Raw genomic sequence first — 24,174 nt, forward strand, 5'->3', positions numbered from 1 at the left:
CAATATGGCCAACAGATTGTCACACAGCTGTCTCAGACACCTGAATGGCAAATTCTCCAAGTTCTGCAGTGATACATACCTTGTTTCTTTGAAGAAGCAGACATGTTCTCTCGGAAATGTAATTATTTGGTAATTTTTTCTTATTATTTTATGGGAAATGCTCCTTAAAAATAAGCGAGTCATTCTGATAATATCAGGCAGTGATTATTTTCGCAAATCCCTAACATAGTGGCTGCATTTTTTTTAATAAGGTATCAACAGCCCCATCTTGTGTTCACTATGGGTATTACAACATTTTCACAATTTTCGGAATTGTTTACTTTGAAATACTTTGTATTTGAATTCTTTACCATTTTAAATATCCCTGCTTGCTGTCAGTGAATGGGAAAATTCTTGTTTATATGCAGACCCTGAAAACCCTGTACAGATCCAAACCTTTTCACAGCAGAGGGTTTGCTACAGTTGTATTCAGTGTAGATAGTCCTCTGTGGGTTTGATACATCAGTAGCACACATCGTTCTCCCGTGCTGATACCTTGTTACAACGTATCACTGCAGGTATAATATATCAGCCTGGGTCCAGACTGTTCAGCTGGATACAATTGAACAGCTATGAGAAAGAAGAATATTTACATTCACTGAGAGCAAGCAGAGATTTTGGAAATGGTGAGGAACTGAAACACAAAGTGTATGAGAAACTTGCAGAACTTTTCATTATATAAGGATTTATTATAAGACTGGACCCCCTGCAGACAGTAGAATAAAGCAGACCCATTGGGCCGGTCAGCTCAAGATGTAAATTATTGGGGTGACTCTTCACTGGTCTCGACAAGGCATTTGGGGACATTTTGCAGGTGTCTGATGTTTTGTTATTACTGGGGAACGAGGAGTCCAAAGGTTACTGGGAACACTGGGACACCTTGTAGTCTGGGTGAGTGGGACAGAGATCCTCCAGCCACATGGTGACATTTCTCCCCAATCCGGAGGCCGTGTATCCGAGGGACGAGACAGTCCAAGCATTGACCAGAACAATGACACATTGTCTCCTCAGTCATTGTCACCACTGCACAGGGGAAGTAACCGACAGGCACACAAAATGTTTACTGACAGCGCGGCAGAAGGGCGGCTGGAGACAACACAGTGGACATCAGCAAGACGGGAGCGGACGCCTTCCACCGAGACTCAACATATACAACAAACACAACACACACAACACACACAGCACATACAGTACTCGTGTGTCCTATAACCTGGGGATGAAGAGCGCGGAGAATGGCATAGGAGCGTAGAAGGTAAGAGGATCATTGTATTCTACCCAATCCTAAACTTGTAGAGCTGTGCGGTCCTCTGAGAATGTATCACACATGATAAGATTAGATACAGCGGCTCAGCAGACAGTATCACACATGATAGGATTAGATACATGGCTCAGCAGACAGTATCACACATGATAGGATTAGATACACAGGCTCAGCAGACAGTATCACACATGATAGGATTAGATACACGGCTCAGCAGACAGTATCACACATGATAGGATTAGATACACAGCTCAGCAGACAGTATCACACATGATAGTATTAGATACACGGCTCAGCAGACAGTATCACACATGATAGGATTATATACACAGCTCAGCAGGCAGTATCACACATGATAGGCTTAGATACAGCGGCTCAGTAGACAGTATCACACATGATAGGCTTAGATACACAGCTCAGCAGACAGTATCACACATGATAGGATTAGATACACAGCTCAGCAGACAGTATCACACATGATAGGATCAGATACACAGCTCAGCAGATGGTATCACACATGATAGGATCAGATACACAGCTCAGCAGACAGGATCACACATGATAGGATAAGATACACAGCTCAGCAGACAGTATCACACATGATAGGATTAGATACACAGCTCAGCAGACAGTATCACACATGATAGGATTAGATACACAGCTCAGCAGACAGTATCACACATGATAGGATTAGATACACAGCTCAGCAGACAGTATCACACATGATAGGATTAGATACACAGCTCAGCAGACAGTATCACACATGATAGGATTAGATACACAGCTCAGCAGACAGTATCACACATGATAGGATTAGATACACGGCTCAGCAGACAGTATCACACATGATAGGATTAGATACACAGCTCGGCAGACAGTATCACACATGATAGGATTAGATACACCGCTCAGCAGACAGAATCACACATGATAGGATTAGATACATGGCTCAGCAGACAGTATCACACAAGATAGGATTAGATATGCAGCTCATAAGACAGTATCACACATGATAGGATTAGATACACGGTTCAGCAGACAGTATCACACATGATAGGATTAGATACACAGCTCAGCAGACAGTATCACACATGATAGGATTAGATACACAGCTCAGCAGATAGTATCACACATGAAAGGATTAGATACACAGCTCAGCAGATAGTATCACACATGATAGGATTAGATACCTCAGCTCTGCAGACAGTATCACACATGATAGGATTAGGTACATGAGCTCAGCAGTCAGTATCACACATGATAGGATTAGATACACGGTTCAGCAGACAGTATCACACATGATAGGATTAGATACACAGCTCAGCAGATAGTATCACACATGAAAGGATTAGATACACAGCTCAGCAGATAGTATCACACATGATAGGATTAGATACCTCAGCTCTGCAGACAGTATCACACATGATAGGATTAGGTACATGAGCTCAGCAGTCAGTATCACACATGATAGGATTAGATACACAGTTCAGCAGACAGTATCACACATGATATGCTTAGATACAGTATCTTAGCAGACAGTATCACACATGGGAACCTAAGATACGCTGACAGCAATTTTGTTCTGTTTAGTACCTAAAAGGAAAATATTGATCACATTTGAGAATAAGAATCTTTCCTTTATGTTCTATCTCTGAAGTCTAGTGTAAAAATGTGTAAGATATATCATTATAGATCTGCTTTTCAGGACTCTAGGAAAGTAGGGTGACCAGCAATATGCTGCCATTATAGTTTTCCCTTATTAACTTTCCTAGAATCACAAACAGTAAATCTGGCTATTCATACAGCTGTACGTCCTCCACCCCTCGGCACAGCTTAGCCGTTCAGGATCCTGGAATAGCTGGGTGATAATGACCCCTCTACATGTGAATGTGTTGAAATATTATTGTGGAAAATTAGCGTAAAATCTTATCTCACCATCATCATCGTCATCAATAATCATCAATCATAAATCATCATCATCAATCATCATCAATCATTGTCATCAATCATCATTAATCATCATCATCAATCATCGTGATCAATCGTCATCAATCAGCATCATCAATCATAATCAATCATCTTCATCAATCATCATCAATCATCATCATTATCAATCATCATTAATCATCCTCATCAATCATGAATCAGCAATCATCATGATCAATCATCATCAATCATCATCATCATCAATCATCATCATCAATCATCATAATCATCATCATTATCAATCATCATTAATCATCATCATCATCATCATTATCAATCATTAATCATCATCATCAATAATCATTAATCATCATCATCATCAATCATGACTCAGCAATCATCATGATCAATCGTCATCAATCAGCATCATCATCATCATCATCAATCATCAGCATAAGCAATCATCATCATCATCATCATCATCAATCAGCATCATCATCATCATCAATCATCATCAATCATCATCAATCATCATTATCAATCATCATCATCATCATCATCAATCATCATCATCATCAATCATCATCAATCATCATTATCAATCATCATCATCATCAATCATGACTCAGCAATCATCATGATCAATCATCATCAATCATCATCATCATCATCATCATCATCCTGCTTTTGGACTGACCTGGTTATTTCTTGTCTCTCACAGACACAGATCGAATGTTCTCCTCAAGGATGGAGGGATTCTTCATTCTTCTGCTTTTACTGTTTGGCTCCGCCTACTTCCAGGACCTGTATCGCAACGCCAACCGGAACCAAGGTCTTATAATTTATAGAATGTATTATCCAGAAATGGGGCACATGATAGGGGTTCTTGTAGGTTAAATAATTAAAGGGGAATTCTACCTAAATTCATCTGCCCGCCTATATCCGAACTAGGAAAGGATCTCTTCTCCTGACATGTCTATTTGCGTAAATAGTTATATTCCCCATGAAATAACAATTCTGGGGAAAAAAAATGGTGCCGTTTCTCTGTTATTCCTCCTGGAAATTTATGAATACTTTTTGCCAATTTTTTTGTCCTCCCCTCACAGATTACAGCACAGGGACACATTATCTGCTGCATCCTATCCACAGTGTGGTTCAGAGCACCCGAGGAGCCAATGTCACCCTCCCCTGTATCATGAGGAGGCGGCCAAGAAGCTATAGGGTCAAATGGAGCAAAGTCAATCCTGAAGACCCCCTGGAAAACCTGATCATCATCTCCAATGGTCAGTACCACAGGAATTACGACAAGCTGAGGGGTCGAGTGAGGATGAGGAGAAGCCATAGACTGGACGCTTCTCTGATAATCACCAACGTGGCATTAGAAGATGAAGGAAGATACAAGTGTGAACTGGTCAATGGCCTGGAGGACCAGAGCTTGACATTATCCCTACAGTTAGAAGGTAAAGGCACAGAATTGTGGATATTGCTAACAGATTTGGCATTAAGAGTCCATAAAAGCTAGATTTTTTAAAAATATTTTTTGGGGGATTGATAAGCCCTTAAAGGGGAGCTCCAACCCAAACAAAACGGTTTGGGATGTTGTAAGATGTTGGATATAATAAGTTATCCAAATATAAATCACTTTCCATCATTGGATCCTCTTCATATTCTATTACACTTTAGAACATTTAACAAGATGTTCATAATGGGGGCGGGTCTGTGACAACTTCTCATTCATTTTGGTTGTCACCATTAAAAATATGGGTTGCAGTCATGAGAGGCTGCTCAAAAGTCAAAATGTCTGTAGCAGTAAACCAGACATGGTATAGCAAAGTAATCAGGTGATTAGATATTTTTGGTGGAGTTACCCTTTAAGCTCATTCACAGCACTAACATATTTCGAGAAGACACATACCAAGGTACTGAAAGAAGTTCTGTGTAGTGGAAATTGAAGAAACGAGAATCTGATGGCTACATGAAAACTGCTTATTTTAGGGGTCGTCTTTCCATACCAGGCCAAAGAGGGGCGCTACCACTTTAATTACATTGAGGCTTATCACGTTTGTGAAGAACAAGATGGAAGACTGGCCACCTACTCTCAACTCTACCAAGGTAGGAGGATGTCATCTTGTCATACGTGATAGACTAGTACGTAACGAATGTTCAGGTCTTGACTTATATTTGTCTTCTTCTAAGCCTGGACTGATGGTCTGGACTGGTGCAACGCTGGGTGGCTCCTCGAAGGAAGTGTTCATTACCCCATAATTGTTACACGGGAACCATGTGGGGGCAACCTACCTCCTGGAATACGCAGCTATGGCCCCAAAGACAAACTAAAGGACAGATATGATGCCTTCTGCTTCACGTCGGCACTTAAAGGTACAGCTGAAGTCATTACGGTATAATTTATGGGTGCATGGAGTAAATGTAGGGACTCCATGGCCGTTCTGTAATGTCCGGCACTCGTGATACTCACGGTAAAATCCAGCCAGTTTATTGAGGTCAGAAAATAAAATCAGGGTCCAGAAACAGGAGGAGCTGTTTACACTCCTCGAGGCTTTTCTAGCCCTTAGTCATAGCTGGTGTGGGTCGAAACGCCCATGTGGGTCATCACGCTTCCGGATCTGGATTTCCTGTGTAGTTTTCATAGTCATTGGTTATCACATGATATCTGGACAGTTTTTTAGGACAGAGTCTAGATCAGCCAACTCCACCTTGGGGTAAATGGAGTAAGTGGGGAGACAAGGAATTCATGGTAATATTGTAATATCCAAATATGTCAATAGCACACAGTTTTGGCATATACGGGTGAATGGTTACCTATGTATATGTTCGGTCGAACATGGGATACATTTTTAGAAGACAACACAGAAAATCCAAATTGACAAACAATGTAATGGTTTACGCGTTTCAGGCTAGTGCAGTCCGAAATGCGTAAGCATTTTACTGTGGCACCATCATGGCTAGTGATATCTGGATTGAGCGTTGGAACTATGAGAAAAGCGGAGCATTCTGCACTCATAATATCCCCAGGGAAGCTCAGTAACTTTATTGTCAAATCCAGGTCCTGAAAAAAGGTCAAATTCTAACGCGTTTTGAGCTATGCTATTGCCCAAAACGCGTCAGTGATACCCTATGAGTGGATTTTACTATGGAGAACATGAGTGCTGGACATTTGTTATGAGCTGATATAAAAGGGGGTCTATTAAATGTATCAACGCAGACCTCTCCAGTTGACATTTCCATGAACATGATATATTTTGTAGGTAATGTCTTCTTAGTCCATGGCCCGATGAATTTCCGAGAAGCTTCTGCTGCCTGCCGTGCCCGTAAAGCTGAGATGGCCAAGGTCGGGCATCTTTATGCAGCGTGGAGATTTCTTGGTCTGGATCACTGTGACGGTGGCTGGTTATCAGATGGCAGTGTCCGTTTTCCAATCACGGACCCTCGGGAACGATGTGGAGGACTCCCAGACCCAGGAGTGAGGAGTTTTGGCTTTCCCAATGAGGAAGAGAGACTGTATGGGGTGTACTGTTATGCTACTACTTAAGTCTGGTCTTGGTGTCTTCTGAGGTCTTCTGAGACAGCAATGTAGACCACAGACTGTTGTATACGGACTGCTCTAAAACACTACATCTTCCCCATTACATTACTGCCCAGGCCGCTCTAAACAGACAATTGACCAGTAGAGGGCAGCAGTGGCTTATGAGCTTCAGCAACCTGAGAGCTAACAGAAAGCCAGTAGAATTTTGAAAGCAAACTCGGATGTGAGTGCACCTATATGTGACTGTATGTGCCTATATACACGTTATAAATCTGTACATTAGTACTGTATATATGTATACTTTCGGCAGTGTCTAGTTTACTTCACTTGTGTGTAAAGGATCTGCCAGGCACAGCTTCTGTATCCACTCCCATAGGTAATCAGTCTGCACCTGCTTCTATGTCTGTGAGACTGACTCCATCTTCCACCAGTCAGGATGGCAGGCTTAGGAGTGGGAGAGCCTATCACAGCCTGGCCAGACGGAGCTAGCTCCCGCCCTCTGTCTATTTATACCTGCCTTTCCTGTTCCTCCTTGCTTGTGATTCTTCTCGTTTGGTTTCCTGGCCCTGCTGCAGCTTCTTTTAACCATTTGACCCTGCTTCATATTGACGCTGGCTTACTGACTACTCTCCTGCTCTGCGTTTGGTACCTCGTACACTCCTGCGTTTGGTACCTCGTACACTCCTGGTTTGACTCGGCTTGTTTACTACTCTCCTGCTCTGCGTTTGGCACCTCGTACACTCCTGGTTTGACTCGGCTTGTTCACTACTCTTCTGCTCTGCGTTTTGTACCTTGCTCTCTCCTGGTTTGACTCGGCTCGTTCACCACTCTTGTTGCTCACGGTGTTTCCGTGGGCAACTGCCCCTTTTCCCTTGCTTCTGTGTACCCTTGTCTGTTTGTCTGTCGGGCACTTATTGAGCGTAGGGACCGTCGCCCAGTTGTACCCCGTCGCCTAGGGCGGGTCGTTGCAATTAGGCAGGGACTGAGTGGCGGGTAGATTAGGGCTCACTTGTCTGTTTCCTTACCCCTATCATTACATATGTCATGTTTTCTGGTTACATTTAGTTTAACAAAAAAAATAGAAAGAAAAAATATAAATTTATTTTCTTTTATTTCAACAAAATCTTAAACATTTTCAATAATTAGTACATTTTTCTGGTTTGTTCTAATCAGAGCCCCCCTGTTACATTCATTACCAGATTACCGGAGTTGAATATGAAGAAGATAATATAATTGTATGCACAGTCTGCTAAGAATTTACTGAATCATCGTTCTGGATCAAGATTCGCTCTCTTAAATGGGTCTTCCTAAATTGGGGAAAATGTCATAAAATAATAACAGACCCATTATTCACTTGATAAATACTTCGGCATCTCGACGGATTTTCTCTGCTGCTCTTCGCAGTTCTTTGTTTACTGTGCTGCAGCGATAAAGTGCCCGCATACCCATGTGATCGCCGGAGCCAATCACTGTCCTTGGTCCTTGTATATGACACAATACCCAGTGATTGGTTGCAGCGATCAGGTTGGTATACGGGCACGTCATCGCTGCTGCACAGTAAATTAAGATTAGTGGGTGGTACCGAAGCGGCAACGCTGGAATGAAGGGGGATATATCCATCAGTAATGGGTTTTTTGATTCTTTTATGGCTTTTGCCCCCCTTAGGCATATTTTTTCTTATCTCGGAAAACCCCTTTAACTGATTGGCAGCCGTGACCTAAGTTCTTATGATACCACAAACCTTAAAATCCTGAATAGTTGTGGTACAAGATACAATTTTAAAGGAACACTCCATTTTATACCATTTAACAAACTTTTTTATAACATTTTATAGCTAAGCCAAAACAAAATAGCTGCCCCTTCTCCCAAATTTTTGGAAACTGGCAAAAACATTTAAATAAATTCAGTTTTACACTGAGAAATAATGTATAAAATAGAATTACAGTTTAATCATGTGACTAAATAGAGACAAAACTATCAGAGAAATATATAGCATACATACTGTATGTATAATACATGGGTAGAATCATTTAGAAGACTCGTTTTCTTCCGGATAAACTATATCTTCTATGGTCGTTGAAGAGAATGGGCAGTGAATGGGTTACAGATGCTTGTGGTACGGGTCAACCAGCATTGGATGAGACAGGCCACTGTCTAATAGTATATAGCACCTCCCCGTGGCTCTGCTTTAGTGGTATGTTGGCCAAACATGGCCTCGTCTTCCAGTCGTTGGGCCTGGGACTTTTGACCACCAGGATAAGACTTCATATTCGAGAGTCAGACGGGTTAGGATCTTGGGAAGTGGTCACATCATTGAAGTGCTGCATGGAAACAGGACAGATAGCAAAAGGGAATGTTAAAGTTAAAAATATGTTCTTTGTACACTAGGGAAGGCTGGCTCCATGGGAACATGATAATTGGGTCCACCTCCACTGCGTTTCCTTGTAACCTATCTTCTCCACACCCAACAGACCAACCAGGAGGGAGAGGGCTGGGTGGCAAAACTCTTTACCGAAGACTGGTGCAGTGCCTCTTTTCCACCACGTGCTACCCATCCATACCATCCCAGAACATGTAGTGGTAACTGTTCAGAGTTCCCTTTGGGGTGATTGAAGGGGCAGATAATAATTTACCGCGTACATTTTTGGAAATATGTGGTGCCACCTCTGCTCTTCTAGAGCCCACTTAGCATCTCCAAGATGTCTCGTGTCACAGTCCCATCATCTTTTAGATAAAACTGGACTGTTTGGTAGGTGACCATTTTGTCTACTTACCAGGCAAGCAGTTTATCTGTGGTTCTTCCCATATTCCATCCAACTGGCACTTGATGATGGGTAAATTACGTTGAACAAAGCCATCGTTGCAACGGTATCCCACCACAGAGCTAATTGGGTATCGTGTTTTTGGTCGGCCGTATGTAGAAGCATTAGCCACTTCAGGTGGAGGACCACAGGACACTAGGACAAACATTGAGATGAGATGACATAAAAATACTCCTACACATTGAATTTTCCCTTATATTATTTTGCTAGTATGGACGGTGGCGTTTTTATTGTTACTCTTACCCAGACCCATTTTACAGGTGTATGGGAGGTGGTAGTTGCATGGGACATCACTCCAGAGACCACCATCATGCCAGCCCATTACCACGCAGTCTTCACCGGAGAGAAAGTAGCTGTCAGGTTGTCCATGGTTCCATTTTTCAAAAAGCTGAAGGAAAAAAGTTAAAAAATTTCGTAATTTTTCTACTTTATCCATGAAGGGGATTTAGCCCCCGGTTGGGTAAGATCTTGTTTTGCAGCATCTATTCTTATGTTAAACATTGGATGGGCTAATCTTTACTTGGGAATTTAGTAATGGACCTAGCTTGGACTTCCTATGGCTATGCAACCGGATGGATGTGCTGGGTCTACGAGTTCAATGGCTAATCGAAAAGTAAATAGTTGCCTGATAAGAGGGAACAAAAACCTAAAGCGAATTGCACAATATACAGAATTTGTGTTTTTCATCTGTGCCCGACACTATATAGGACTTACCAGAGGATTCCCATCTGACCACTGAAAATCTCCTTCTATAGTCCGATCATTGAGGCCTGTCCATTGATAGTCCTTATACCTATCTATAGTAAAAAAAAAAATAATATTCAAAATAAAAGAATTTACCACTTTTATGGGACCAACAATTTGTTTCTTATCACAGTTCTACTGTGTTTGCCTCAATGAACCATACATTGTGTAAGATGGGGCTTCATAAACTCCCAGGACCAAGAGGTCCAAGCCCACAGTAAACCTTCTGACCCCCAGAGTCTACACCACAGAAATGTCATTGATTTCAATTATTGTATGGCACATGTATAAAAAGGTATCATAGTAATCAATATTGAATCTCAAGAAGTTCAGTATCAGAGTCGCCAAGTTATGGAAGTTTTTTTTACTAGTTCGTGTGTGCTTTACAGAGCGTCAGAGGACCTTCCAAATGGGAAGGTGTGGCGGTTCCAAGTCATGAAATCCCCGACAAGGTGCTTGAGGAAAGTACTATAACAAAATGTACAGTAAGCCTCACCTCAAGTAGGTCTATTAGATACAAAAAAGTGGATTGGATTTTTAAAAAATTAACAAAAACATTGAGTTTGTCTGGAGTTGTCCATCCATCAGGCTCTTCGAACAATTCTAGAACTAAAATGTACATCGGTGTTCTAAATGTTGATAATTTGTATAGTAAAGAGGTCAATATAAAAGTATAAATGCTTATTTAAATGATAAAAAAAACATATATACAAGATAAGGAATGTCTTGAAAAATTAACTTTTTTTTTTTACGGACAAACCTCCAAAATTTCCACAGTTTATCCATGTGGTACTGGTGACTGGATCTCTAATCTCCTCTTTCATATGAAGATCCTTTGTTGTAACAATGATTGACATGTTGGCACTATGTCAACATATACGACTGTCTACGCTATTCAGGATTTTTTTCGGGATAAGGAATTTTTTGTCTCCATCTGCTTATAAGGCAAAAGAAGATATAAACTCTGGATCTTCTGGAGCCGTATAGTACTACTTATTTCTGTATAGTATAGGGTTAACCTACTAATTCTGCTTATTGTGAAGGAGAACAACTTTAAAAATGAATTAGGTCCTCCCATGACTCGACTCAACACCAATCTCTGGATCGGTTTTGTGGGTGCAAGTGACTCAATCCTTGACCTCATCTGGCTCCAATATGTCCTACCTCTATATATAGATTTTGCTGGGGTTGTCCTAAGGCCTAAGGACAACATATTTAATTATTAAGTGGAGTTGTTTTCCCAAGTCAGATCCTCTTTAAAACTTCTAACGAAAGGCTACATCAATGTATATAGGCTTCGAACATTAATGGAATAAAATATTACATCTTTTGAGTTGACCGGGACTGTCAGCATGCTGGAAACCACGGGCAGGTCTTGGGGGATCACCAGTTGCCATTTTGTAAAATAGTATGCTAACTAACATAAAGTGGTCAACAAAAAAAGACACTGGATTTGCTGAAACGGCAGAACTACTATGCTTGAGGGATAGCCCTACTGACGATCCCACGTATCTTGAATAACATATATGATGTGGTTCCTTACCACAGTGTCCTGCCGAAGCTGGTTGGGGGTCTTGTTTATTTAGGCTAATTTATTATTCACTATTACGAGATTTTAAGATCGTTATATCTTCTACTAGTTACCATATCTCCAAATATGTCAAGTTGTGGTTTACTAATAGTCTTTATAGTGTACTATGCTTTTTTTTAATTTTGCCCAGTGCTATATGATGAGTCTTTAGAGGCGAAGAGAATAGAATCCAAAGTTCTTGATGGAAAAAAGGTTGACTTTTGAGGAACGAGGTATCTTATCTGGAGCCCATTAATATACTGGTATTTTTTTTTACACTTACTGTTTACAAAGTCTTGCTCCTCTGGGGTCACAATGCTTACGAGGTGACCACCATATGCCCGGCAGTGGGTTTCAGCTTCTTCCCAACTTTTACGATCATAGAAATGCTTGTAGCAGAATCCCTGGAATGTGTCCCAATCCTCGAGACATTTCTCTACATCTAACCAAAGACATTGACATGGAATATGAGATCAGGGGAACGAAGGTAGATATTCAGAAATGGCGTAGAGAAATTCTTCTAAACTCTTAGATGGTTGCTTATTATCTAAATTAGTCATCAACCGTTTCTTTGGTGACCTCTACCACGTCAAAATCTGTCTTAGGAGTGAATCACAATGGATTTGGCTTCCAAAAGGACAGCATCATGGAAATATAAGAATACCTGAGTAGAAAAATACGTGACTTGGGCAGGATGGGAGAAGGTTGAGGACTGTGAAGTAGTGGCTTTTATGTTTGTGAAACGACATAGTGTGTCCTTGTAAGAGCAATCATGATGAAGGTCATGTGGTTTCAAGTCTCCATAATTTAGAAGACTCTTGGAAGGTACTGTTTCTCCTTGCGGAGATCCAGCTCATAGGGTGTCTTGTTTTTTGGTCAATGCCACCTGGGAGAATGCATACAAAATATCTCCGCTCTAGCACTAAGGAAGCTGTATTTTTACTGATTTACCGGGTAGCCACCTATAGGGAGACAGTTCTTTTTCTTCCGTAGGAGAGCTATTTTGCTCAATTTTTTTTCCTGGGAGCATTGCCCTAAAGATCTCCTTTCAGCGAAACCTACATTGTACCGACGAAGAGAAAAAACTCCATAACAGTGCTGTCTCAGATGTAATTTGGTTAATAACCAGAGTCTTGTTTCTAGGCTCGTAAAAGGGTCGGTCACCTATAGGGACATTTTTCTTTCTTCTGAAGGAGAGCTATTTAGCTATCCTGGGGCTTTCTACAGGTGTTGTATTGTCTGATCTACAAGAATATACTACTAGACTACTAGAACGTAAGGGTCTCGATGCTTCCTAGCTTTCTTGGACCTTCTTGAATTAAAACGGTGAGGATCCTGGAAAATTATAATAATTATTATATTCACAGAGAGTATTACTTTCCATATTTGAACTATAATTCTCCTATTATGAACAGTATTTTGTGAGTGACATATTTCTTTAGTAGTTTGTAGCATATTACTTTAAGTTCATAACTCATAGGAATAGACAGTCCTAGAACCATGGACTCAGATTGATCAAGGAACGTGTCTGTAGTTTGTTTTTTTTACATTTTCTCATTGCTAACTGAACCAAAACTCCTGGGGCCCCCCCGTTGCAAATGAAAACATCAGAACTATAAGTGTGGAAGGGAAGTGGCATGTAGGCTATACATCATTGCCTCACTCTATAAAGAAATCTATTTATTCTATACAATGTAATCATACACACAGAGGAAATATTTAAAATTTAAGGTATACTTTTAAAGCCGGAGAACAAGTGTTTTAAATTATGCCTCTACATCAGTGTTACACTGCAAAATTATTTGAAGTATTTAATTGAGTAAAATTAATTTAGTCTGGTATCCACTGGTTCTCAATTATATAACATTCCAGATTATCAAACTAACATAGAGCAGAAATGCAACCTTATGAGAATTAGTGTAAAACTCAATGTGAAATGATTCTAATATAGAAGATGCTACAAGTCATCTTCCACGTCTAGTTTTATAATGTTATCAAAAAAATATTAAATTAAATTAACCTGATTTCATGAAGAAATTGAATGTTAAAAGTGGATGATGTATTTTATGTTAGAATTCAGTTTTATATTATTAATATATGTATAATGTTTAGGGCATCTGGTAAGACCCCATGGCAGTTCCTATTTAATTTTAATATCATTGCTTTTTTATTGTCTATACCGTAGCCAAAACTCTTAATTTCCATTAGATATTCTTACATTATGACATGACTAGGACCACTACAGAGCACTACACATGGTGCTGCTGTCAGGAGCACAGGAAAATTAGTCTTAAAATGGGCCCACACCCTTCTGTCAATTGCCACTGACTGCCTACTATTCACTTTTCTGTTTTATAGGACCCCAATAAATATATTGCAAATAAAGATCATATTATACCTCTTATATTCGCCCGAATAGGGTCTCACATATTACAAAAGTACTCTTCCCTATAGCATGTATGTATGTGTGTATGCGACACATGAATTATATTGTGATAGCGACAAAGAAATGAGAATAGCTCCCTCTTCACTCACTTATATCACAGACTTTTCCAAAATAGCCTGGCAAACACAAACAGCGAAAGTCACCATCGTCTTCATCAATGCACGTCCCTCCGTTTTCACAAGGGTTGGGGTAGCAGACATCTACAACACAAGGTACAATAGGAAACTACGAATGTGCTCAAAAAAAATCATAAACTATACTGTGTCTATTGTACATGTCAAAGCAGCAAAGATCAGGCAATGTTTTTGCAGAAAAAGTGTCAATAGCAAGTTAGCATAGTCTAGTAATCATTTCTAAATAGGGAATTCTATTTTTAGTTATCTTTTGAGATTTCATAGTCTGTGGGAAGATACGGTGGAAGTTCTTGAGCTTCAACTTCACCAATTCCTAGGACACTGAAGGACAGGTTGTTTTTTTTATGGACAACATTGATTTTGGTTATGGAAATATCCAACCAGTGATGGAGTCCAGGCTCTTTATTCTAAGAATGGGTGGTACTGAAGTTATCTTCTTGATAGGTCTCTAAAACCTTCAGAAGATAAGCAAAACTGGAGCTCCACAATGGATTTTCTTGTAGCTAGCAGTTCCCAAAATGCTGATCCTACCATTACTTTGGGTTTTCCTTCTATAATATCCCTCAACTTGTCCCCATTGACACTTTGGAACCTAATCTGTTTCATAGTTTAGAAAGTATACGTTTGATACTTGAGGTCCATGATATCTCATCCATCCAGCCAATAGAAGCATCACAATGGCTTAGCAATTGGCCATGATAAGAAGCAATGCGCCATATAGCTCAACCTCAATTGTCCAGTTATCTTTCAGATAGTTGGGTGACATAGGTCGTATTTAATTTCTAACCTATACCCAGCGAGCCAAATACTTAAGCCTATAGAGTCCTTACAAAAAGGCCTGAATGAACCGCACCGGTTGGACAGGACAATTTAAGGAACATTACATTTTTGTCAAATATGTCCAAAAACCATGAACTATATAGCTAAATATTATAAATGGGCCATTATCTTTTTCCATGAATGACAAGTAAATGTAGGGCTATTCTACTACTGTAGGAAATTGGCTTTCGAGATTAACTATTGATTTTGTAGTTTGGGTTTAGAAATGCTATCGAGGAAGTGTTAGTGAAAGAATGAGTTAGACACACACACATAAAGAAGACACAGGAAAGGAATTAAAGGAATAGAGAAGATTATGACCTTAATCAAGTGCTTTAATTCTAAAAAAAAGCATTTAATTTGTTGTTTTTTTTTTTTCATTGAAACAATCATAAAAATACTTCATAGAAGTCAACAAAAACAATGCGTGCTCTCGAATGATCAGACTGGTTGGAGTGACATAGATCAGGCTGCTGAAAGAGGTTCCCAGATTGTAATGAGATAGTGAAAGGACAAAGCACAGAGGTAGAAGTAGAGTATTCATCTCAAGGCATTGGTGATGTAGTAGACCACCGAAAGAATAATGGCCGTGCAGACATGTAGGTGGTTACCTGAAAAATTCACGGAGGATCCCACAATAGCTTTCTCGGTAGGAACTGCAGGCAGAGGATCTGTTGGGCTCATGGATGCAGTAGGTTCAATGGTCTTCTCTAAATTGTGGTGTGAAGAATTCTTGGGATTGTTGGGTGATGAAGTGAAAGTTGTAATGGTGGGAGATACAGTTGTATTGGATTCTAGGTCTTTGGTACTCTCCATTGTGCCTGTCCTCGTTGACTGTTCTACGCTTATATCCTTAACAGTTGATAGGACACGAGACATGTTAGGACTTAATAGGTGGGAAACTTGTGCAGTTGAAGTTTCATTTGACCCGTATAAACCTTGTATGAGTAGCATAGGGGTATGGGTTGTGTTGTGTTGGCCGTCTTTCTCTACAGTTGCATTAGTCTCATGTTTTTTAGTATGATTTGTATTGACAGTGGAACCACTATGCAATGTGGACTCTGTTACTTCTCCACTTCCGTCTTCCCAAGATAATTTAGAGCTATCATATTTTGGCTGCGATGAAGGTGGTATAGGTGTTTTTAGATCCAGGTTTGAGACTAAGACATGGACATCTTTTATGGGATCTTGAGTACCACTAAAATGATCACCAGAAGCTAGTTCTTCCACTGAACCTTGGGTTGTCTTTGGATGTATGAGTCCTCCTAAAAACACTGAGTGATCTTCTTGTCCAGATCCTTCAAAATGATCAATGGATGGATGTATAGTGGGAAACATGTATATGGTAGTGGTTTGCGATGTAGTGTCAATGAGTTGATTATCATACAATTGAACTAACTTTTTATCAATACCTGTATAACCTACATCAGCCTCTTGGGTAGAGGCGGATGTGGTTGACATGATAGAACCTTCATCTGCCTTTGTTACGTTATACTCATCTCCTCCTTTTATCTCTTTCTCAATGTTTCCATCCACTCCATGTTCTCTTATGGAAAACTGTGTAGGATCAGGGTTTTCATCGATGTCATAGTGGTTTGCTGATACTGACACAGCAACACCCCGTTCCTGTGCCGAGCCAGTAAAGTTGTCAAAAACATTCTCTGCATGTGCATTCACAATTGTTACATCTAAGATCGAGTCACCTGCAGTCGGCAGAACAGGACCTTCCATTGCTCTTCCAGTTGACTCAGAAGTGTTCTCTGGGACCAACCCAAACTTGTCTTCTGCCAAAATAAAACCAATAAATCTTATGTTATCATAGGATCACCCAAAAATAGTAACTCCACCCACATTCATCATTCCTCTATTTTTCTGTTAATTTATCCTTGGTATACTTGCGTAATTTTATGGACAAGGTTCAAGTTTTTGGATTTAATTTAAGGTTCAAGCTATTTTCCCTTCTATGGAAAGACTTAGTTTGCTCATTATGACATATGTACTAGGCCTATGGGCTTTGTCTATTCTTAAAATAATACTATGACCACAGATGTTGCCTCAACTAGTATTCTAACGTCTGCATTATTTGACCACACTTTGCATGGTGCCATTCCTTGACAGTTCGAGGTTGGACCATGTTGCCTCCTTGTACAGCCATATGGGATAGGCAATAATTAATCTAGACCTTTCCTTGACAAAATCCTGCATAGATCATTGGTGGTCAGGGCTATGGTGACTTCAGGCTTGCTTACTATAAATATGTACCTTGAGAACTTTGTAAAACGGGCATATTAATGGTGTAGCCCATTGTGGGTTCTTCACTGTCATCAGAATGATCTTCGTAAGGAGGAAAACTTGCAAATGCAGGAGACAGATCTTCTTCATCACTGATGATGCTTTTGAGAGTTGGAGTTGTTGGGTAGGGTAGAGATGGTGGAGACTCTTGTTGGACCTTGAGAACGGTTTTGTTCACCTTATCTTCTTCAATTGATTTTGTTCGATGAGTTTCATTTAGTGGTATGGTGTCTACTAAGCCTTGAGCTTCATTTTCAGCTTTTACATCGGGAAACTTCAACTCCTCAAAACTTTCTGTTACTGTAATAACATCTCTGTCTCCGGGAACTGGAGGATCATGTGTTGGTACAATGTCTTTATCTGTAATGAAGGAGGATAGTCTAAAGTTCAGCAATATATTACATTAAAAGTTTATCTATAAAATTAGCTGGAAATAGAACCTAAATAAAATAAAAAAACTGGCCTAACGTACATTATACCTTATAATGGTCAAGTTATGTGTGAAATGCATCAGTGCGATATGGAATGGGTTGTTCTCCCATGATCTGTTTCACTCTATATTATTTGACTTACCTTTGAAACAGTACACATCATATTTTGCCTGGGAGTTGGGGAAACCAGTCTGGTTACGGAACTGAAAAATAGTCTTCACCCCAGGAGAGTTGCCACCACACTTTTCCCTCGGTGCCACAATAGGGAATCGAACACTTCCATCAGCCAACCATCCCGGGTTGCAGTGGTCCAGTCCCTCGATCCACGCAGAATAGAGTTGACCTGTTGTTGCTATCTCAGTACCCTGGGTCCTACAGTGCTCCCTAGCTTCCTCCAGAGTGAATTTGTTGAGTGATGAACTCAGAAATACTTGACCTACAATGGAAGGGCATAGAGAGAGTCAAGAAGTATGTCTCTTCTTATCTGTACCTAGACACCGATTTACCAAGAAGAAACGGGAAAGGAAGCTGGAGGGAGCACTGAGAAAGGTTGGAATTGATTCAGTAAAGATAGGCTCTCCTGGAAATAATTTAAGCATGTTAGTAAATAGGTGTGAAATATAGGGAATCCAAAGCTTTATTCTCAATGTGTTACAGGATGTAGTGCTTATCCCTTCATCAGGCACAGTAAAGTGATACCTAGAGGCATAGGTATTAGGAGCTTTACAAGTACAATAAAGACTTCTTTAAGACGACCACCCAAAATGTTATTGAAAATGGTCTTCTAGATTGGTGGTCCTCTTAAAGTAGATAGCTAGCATGCATAGAAAGTAAAAATCTGTCACAGGAAATCCGGTCTAGATGAAAGGGTGGTCTACCCAAAGGGGTGATCGTTGGGAGAGGCATGTACTGAACTGTACTTAGTGCCTTCAAGCCTACCCACTAGGTTCTAGTAGGTTGATCGACTGTGTCCACTAAAGAGCAAAGCCAAGCTCATGGATACGGTGGGTCTAATGTATATCAGTTAGTGCAGACAAATGTAGGAGGTCCAAAACTTAATTGATAATGTGTTTCAGGATTTGGTGGTTACCCCTTCATCAGACATTGGAAGTAAAGTGATACCTAGAAGCATAGGAATTGGGAGCTGTACTAGTACAACAAAAACCTTTTTGAGACTGTAAAGGGAAGTGTTTTATATATTTATATCTATATACATGTGAGTGTAGATATATATAGATTTGTCCCTCCAGAAAGGTGTATACCCATCCCCCTACTAGATAATAGAATTCCATGAGGCCCAGCCCCTCCCCCTTTCACGTGCATGAGCCTGTGATGTCACACAGGTGTGCACGGGGAGGTTTAAAAGGACAAACGGTCCCAAAGTTCTCTCTCTTGATCCTGCTCCCCAGCTCCACCAAGGGACTCCATTTCCCTCCTGGTCTGCTCTCTTTTCCTGCCTACCTGAAGCGGACCACATGGACTACTAAGTATCCACGTGTAGCAGCAGCTACACGTTATGCTCTCCCCCCTCCTTACTTCAGCCCTTTACCTGCATACCTGTTTAACCCTTTCCCACCATTTACTTGCTATACAGCAACCCATTCCTAAGTTAACCCTTGCTGTCCCTGTTAGCTGATTAACCTTTAGTGTACAGGGATAGTTATTGCTAGATGGAAGTGGGGCAGAAACAGTGAGCATGTACATGTGTATTGTATTGTAACGTAACTGTATTCATATGTATGTTTAGATAAGTGGGTGGCGGTATAATTAGGATTGTGATATCGTGGTTATACTGTACTACGTATAGTGTGAGTATACTCAATATATATTAACGTGTTATATGTATTGGGGTATACTAATACTATACGGTGATCGGTTACTGTGTCCTGTGTTTGGTGTATTTTATATGTAAGAGTGATTATTGTTAGTAATAAATATTACCCTTTATTTACTATACAATTGTATTTATTGAACGGTCTTATTCCGTTGAGTAGAAGCAAGCAAGTAGACGTTAGTATAAGGAAAAGGTAGGGGAACTAGGCATAACCCTAGTGACCCTGATTATAAAGGGGGTAGTAATAGTGGGCGACCAAGTAGGTGAAACCCAGCTATTATATCAGCCCTTTTACACATGTGTGTGAGTGTGTAGTGAGTATTCATTATATATATATAGTTATATATATATATATGAGTCCTTTTTCAGAGACGACCACCTAAAATTTAATTGAATAATGTGTTCTAGAGGGGTCATCCTTTCAAATAATATGGCTAGCATGCATAGAATATGATGGAACTGAAAATCTTTCACAGGAAATCAGTCTAGATTAAAGAGTGGTCTTCTCAAAGAGGTGGTCTTTGGGAAAGGTTATTTATTGAACTGGACTGTGCCTTCAAGACTACTCACTAGGCCTTAGTAAGTTGATAGAATGTGTCCATTAAAGATCAAAGCCAAGGTCATGGACACGGTGGATCTAATGTATATCTGCTAGTGCAGACAAAATGTGTAGGGGATGCCCATAACATTTTGGGTTATTACATTATACCATAGTAATCTTCAAATTTACCCTTGAGCGCTTCCACATAGCAGTAAACATCATACATGTCATCAGGCTCCAGTACTCCATAGTTCCGAACTCCGGGAAACCCATCCATATCTCCATAGCAACCCTCTCGTGGAGTCTGTATGGGGTATCTGCAAGGTGAAGAGTCAAGTACAGTTGACTTTGTATTTGTTGAGAAGATTTTGAAAATAGACTTTACATGAAAATCTCCGTACCTGACAGTTTGATCGGCGATCCAACCAGCATCACACTGTTCATAACCTCCACGGTAAGCAGCCAAGAGCTGGTCTGCGGTGGCTATGTGGGCCGTAATTCTTGCACATGCCTCCTGGGCCATGGGGAAAGTGTAAGTGTAACGATTGATTCCTTCTCGATAGAGGAACACAACGCCTGAAAATGAGAGGGACCTATATTATGTTACTGGAAACCATCATAACATGTAATAATATCTGGTGTTAGAATCTCAATGGATGGAGCATCCCAGCCATTTCTGATCTGCCTAGTTTAAAACACAAGTACTTTTTTTTTGGGGGGGGGGGGGGGGGTGGAGAATGTAAGTTTAAAGGGGTTGTCTGATTAAGAAAACCCTATGAAAGACCCTATAGAAGAAGTCTGAGTTAATAGAGGGGGATCCCAATTCAGGACCCCCATCTTTTAACCAGAATAGAGATTGAGCTTCTCCCACTCTGGAATACCTAACACACCTGTACATCAGATGAACAGCACATTTATTTCAATGAACAATGTGTAATGATTAATCTCCCCTTCGGGGGAGCTGCAGGAAAATGAAACACTTGCTGCCTGGGGTCCCAGGGGATACCCTGTTATTATCTTATTGTTGGGGACTCTTGTAACAAAAAGGCATTGTCCAAAGCAGACCACTACTTTGAACGGCAGTTCTAGTTGCAAATTGATATTAACATAAATGGTACAGTAAATTATACAGTAAACATTCCTAAATCTATGGTAAAGGCATTTTAAGAATAGAGACTATGTTAAATAGAATTTTTTTATTGTAAACATCACTCCCATGAATGAGGATGGAGCACAGATTTCAAATTCTTTTTACTTTCTCCTGTTCTCATTGCCGCCCCCCGTTGGGTGGCAAGAGGAGTTAAAGGGGCTGTCCACGCACGGACAACTGGTGACCTATCCACAGGATAGGTCATCAGTATATGATCGGTGGGGTTCCGACACCCAGACCCCGCACCGATCAGCTGCCTCCGAGCGCCGGATGTTATGCAGGGTATGCAGTATTCGGAGCCGGAAGCAGATGGCTCCGACTATTGCATAGCGGCCGTGCTGCAGAACAGCAACTCTGCTCCTATTCACTTAAATACTGCAGCTCAGCCGCTATTCCGTGACCGGAGCCATCTGCTTCCAGCATGGACATCCGGTGCCCGAAGGCAGCCGGAGCAGCTGATCGATGCAGTGTTCGGGTGTCGGACCCCCCGACGATCATATACTGACGACCTATCCTGTGGATAGGTCATCAGTTGTCCATGCCTAGACAACCCCTTTAATGATATGGCATTTCTGGCTGAGAAAACTGGTTGTCACTGTTGGAGCCCATTCAGTAATGGACCAGATAACCTAAAAGAATAACTTTACCATTAGTAAATTAGTAAAGAGGTTTAGGGTGACAACTCGTTCCCGGTTATTATTAAAATGAAGCTTTCATTGAACTGAAGAGATCAAGGCGGCATAAGTGAATCTTGAAACACATGAGAGCGAGCAGTTGGCACTGTGGATCACTGTGCTGCTAGGATCTCTGGTCCTATAACTGCTGCTACGTTGGTGCTCTGTGCATATAACATGTCAGATCCAAATATAATAGTAAAATGAAGAAAGAGATGGACGGCACTCACCCTTCCAGACCTTTAATCGCAACTTTCTATGTCGTGTTGAGGCAGGTTAAAAAAAGGAGCCAATGGCTACGGCCTACGCCTTCCCCCAGACACTTTCGCACGGCCTCTGAGAAAGCGTGTGGGGGACGCAAAACGGCCGTAGGCCGACTGCTAGTGGCTTGTCTCCTGTTTCGAACCTGCCTCTACATGAAATAAAAAGCTGCGTTTGAAGGTCTGGAAGGGTGAGTGACGTCCATCTTTTTCTTCATGTTACTATTATAAGTGAATCTTGCTCTTCTTCCCCCTGAGATCTCAGACACAGTGGCATAGATAGAGAAAAGGGGGCCCCATATCAAATTTTTAAATGGGGCCACCTACTGCTGTTGGTTAACACCACTACACCCCTTGTCATCTGGAACAGGCGGACTTGGTGCTTGTTGACCTTTTTTCTAGGATCCCTACACCCTTATTCTAGGTCTCACGGAGGAGGGATGCCTGCACGGGTTCTCCCCACCCATTAAAATAAAGGGTGCAGCCAACCTGACTTTGGCTTCTTCTTTCCTGGGGGCCCCATCTTCCACATGGACTGTCTCTTTATGCCGATTAGGTATAATTTGGAGTGAGGAAATATCTATGGTAACTGCACTGAAAAATGCCCATGCTACCCTATAAAACTAGTTTATAGATCTATGACCCATACCAGAGGTGTGGGTATTTTTTTTAGGGATATCACGGAATGGGATAGTATGGCTGGTACTTCATTATGGAGGTGAAAAGCCCTAAAAATATTTTATATGGGGCATATTGACCTGAAGGTTGTGCCCACTACCAAATGTTCCTTCACCCATTTGGATCTTCTAATATGGTGCCTGTATGGGCCATGACATTGTACTGTGTCACATAAAAAGTGTACCTAAAATTCGGCCTTCAGGGTCAATTACTTAGTCTTGAGTTTGTCTTCAAGACCTTACCTTTAACCTTGACGTCCACCATGGCATAGTCATCTTCGATTCCATGTTGTACATGACATCGGTAAATCCCTGAGTCATTACTTATCAGTTCTTTTAGGACTAATGTGACGTCATCTACTGAAGTCGAGTATTCAGGCAGAGAGGCTCGAGTTTTGTACCCCTCACTAATCTTCACTTTGTGGCCCCGGGCCACTAAAATTTCCACTTCTTTACCATCGGAAATAAAGGTCCACTTTACTCGAGCTGGGAACAAGAAAGGACGGCGCCCAACACCAACGTCTTCTGTTTCTGAGTGATACGTGATGTGGCATGGTATGGTGAGAGTACCAGACAGGACAGCTTTGGTGGTAGAATTTCCAATCCTTACCCTCAAGCTCTTGTAATCCTCTAGACGGGAAAAGAACATGGTATTAACTAAGGAAGGATGGGAATGGGTCATGCCAAACCACACTTGGCCACCACAATGCACATTATACCACACAGAAAAATGAGACACCTAATTTTTTCAGCAGAAAAGTGAATTTGGAAAATCTGGGTCACTGCTCACGTCGGCTTTCTTAAATTATAAAACCACCATTAAAGTAGACCTGTCATCCTGAAATATAACCATACTGTTTCCTTTAAGACATCAAAGTGGAATATTCCAGAGTCCTCCGGAAAGTACATAAGAACATAACTAACCTATTAATTCTCTCTCAAAAGTCTAGTTATTTTATGATATAACTACATATGAGTCTTAATAACTATACTCATCTTTGAGTTTCTCT

The 24,174-nt window shown here is 40.8% G+C and overlaps 2 protein-coding genes across 3 annotated transcripts; one reads left to right on the forward strand and one right to left on the reverse strand.

The window, feature by feature from the left end:
• The first annotated feature begins 1,109 nt into the window (after positions 1–1,109).
• Positions 1,110–10,696, forward strand: HAPLN2 (hyaluronan and proteoglycan link protein 2). The gene is made up of 6 exons (XM_075843932.1): positions 1,110–1,291; positions 3,948–4,058; positions 4,333–4,686; positions 5,222–5,338; positions 5,423–5,605; positions 6,493–10,696. Exons 2-6 carry the CDS (start codon positions 3,959–3,961, stop codon positions 6,774–6,776), a joined length of 1,038 nt encoding a protein of 345 aa, XP_075700047.1. The 5' UTR covers positions 1,110–1,291; positions 3,948–3,958; the 3' UTR covers positions 6,777–10,696.
• Positions 7,865–23,861, reverse strand: BCAN (brevican). 2 transcript variants are annotated; one of them, XM_075843931.1, is made up of 12 exons: positions 23,408–23,861; positions 20,805–20,979; positions 20,593–20,720; positions 18,171–18,464; positions 17,568–17,957; positions 17,009–17,089; positions 14,442–14,552; positions 12,190–12,348; positions 10,307–10,389; positions 9,836–9,980; positions 9,545–9,727; positions 7,865–9,091 (listed from the first exon to the last, which is right to left on the reverse strand). In XM_075843931.1, exons 1-12 carry the CDS (start codon positions 23,844–23,846, stop codon positions 9,081–9,083), a joined length of 2,199 nt encoding a protein of 732 aa, XP_075700046.1. In that variant the 5' UTR covers positions 23,847–23,861; the 3' UTR covers positions 7,865–9,080. The 2 variants fall into 2 exon arrangements, with proteins under 2 accessions (XP_075700046.1, XP_075700045.1); XM_075843930.1 differs by having other exon boundaries at positions 15,917–17,089.
• Positions 23,862–24,174: the final 313 nt, after the last annotated feature.

This window comes from Rhinoderma darwinii, chromosome 12, assembly GCF_050947455.1.
Source record: "Rhinoderma darwinii isolate aRhiDar2 chromosome 12, aRhiDar2.hap1, whole genome shotgun sequence".
NCBI lineage: Eukaryota > Metazoa > Chordata > Amphibia > Anura > Rhinodermatidae > Rhinoderma > Rhinoderma darwinii.

Coding starts and splice junctions, on each gene's coding strand:
- BCAN (XM_075843930.1), bottom strand. CDS start 23,846: ATGACCCATTCCCATCCTTCCTTAGTTAATACCATGTTCTTTTCCCGT. Junction 17,090..17,567: donor CGTTTTACAAAGTTCTCAAG/GTACATATTTAT, acceptor TTATTTTGGCAG/AAGACAAGTTTGGGTTGGTC. Junction 9,981..10,306: donor GGTCAGATGGGAATCCTCTG/GTAAGTCCTATA, acceptor TTTTTCCTTCAG/CTTTTTGAAAAATGGAACCA.
- HAPLN2 (XM_075843932.1), top strand. CDS start 3,959: ATGTTCTCCTCAAGGATGGAGGGATTCTTCATTCTTCTGCTTTTACTG. Junction 4,059..4,332: donor CAACGCCAACCGGAACCAAG/GTCTTATAATTT, acceptor CTCCCCTCACAG/ATTACAGCACAGGGACACAT. Junction 5,606..6,492: donor CTTCACGTCGGCACTTAAAG/GTACAGCTGAAG, acceptor TATATTTTGTAG/GTAATGTCTTCTTAGTCCAT.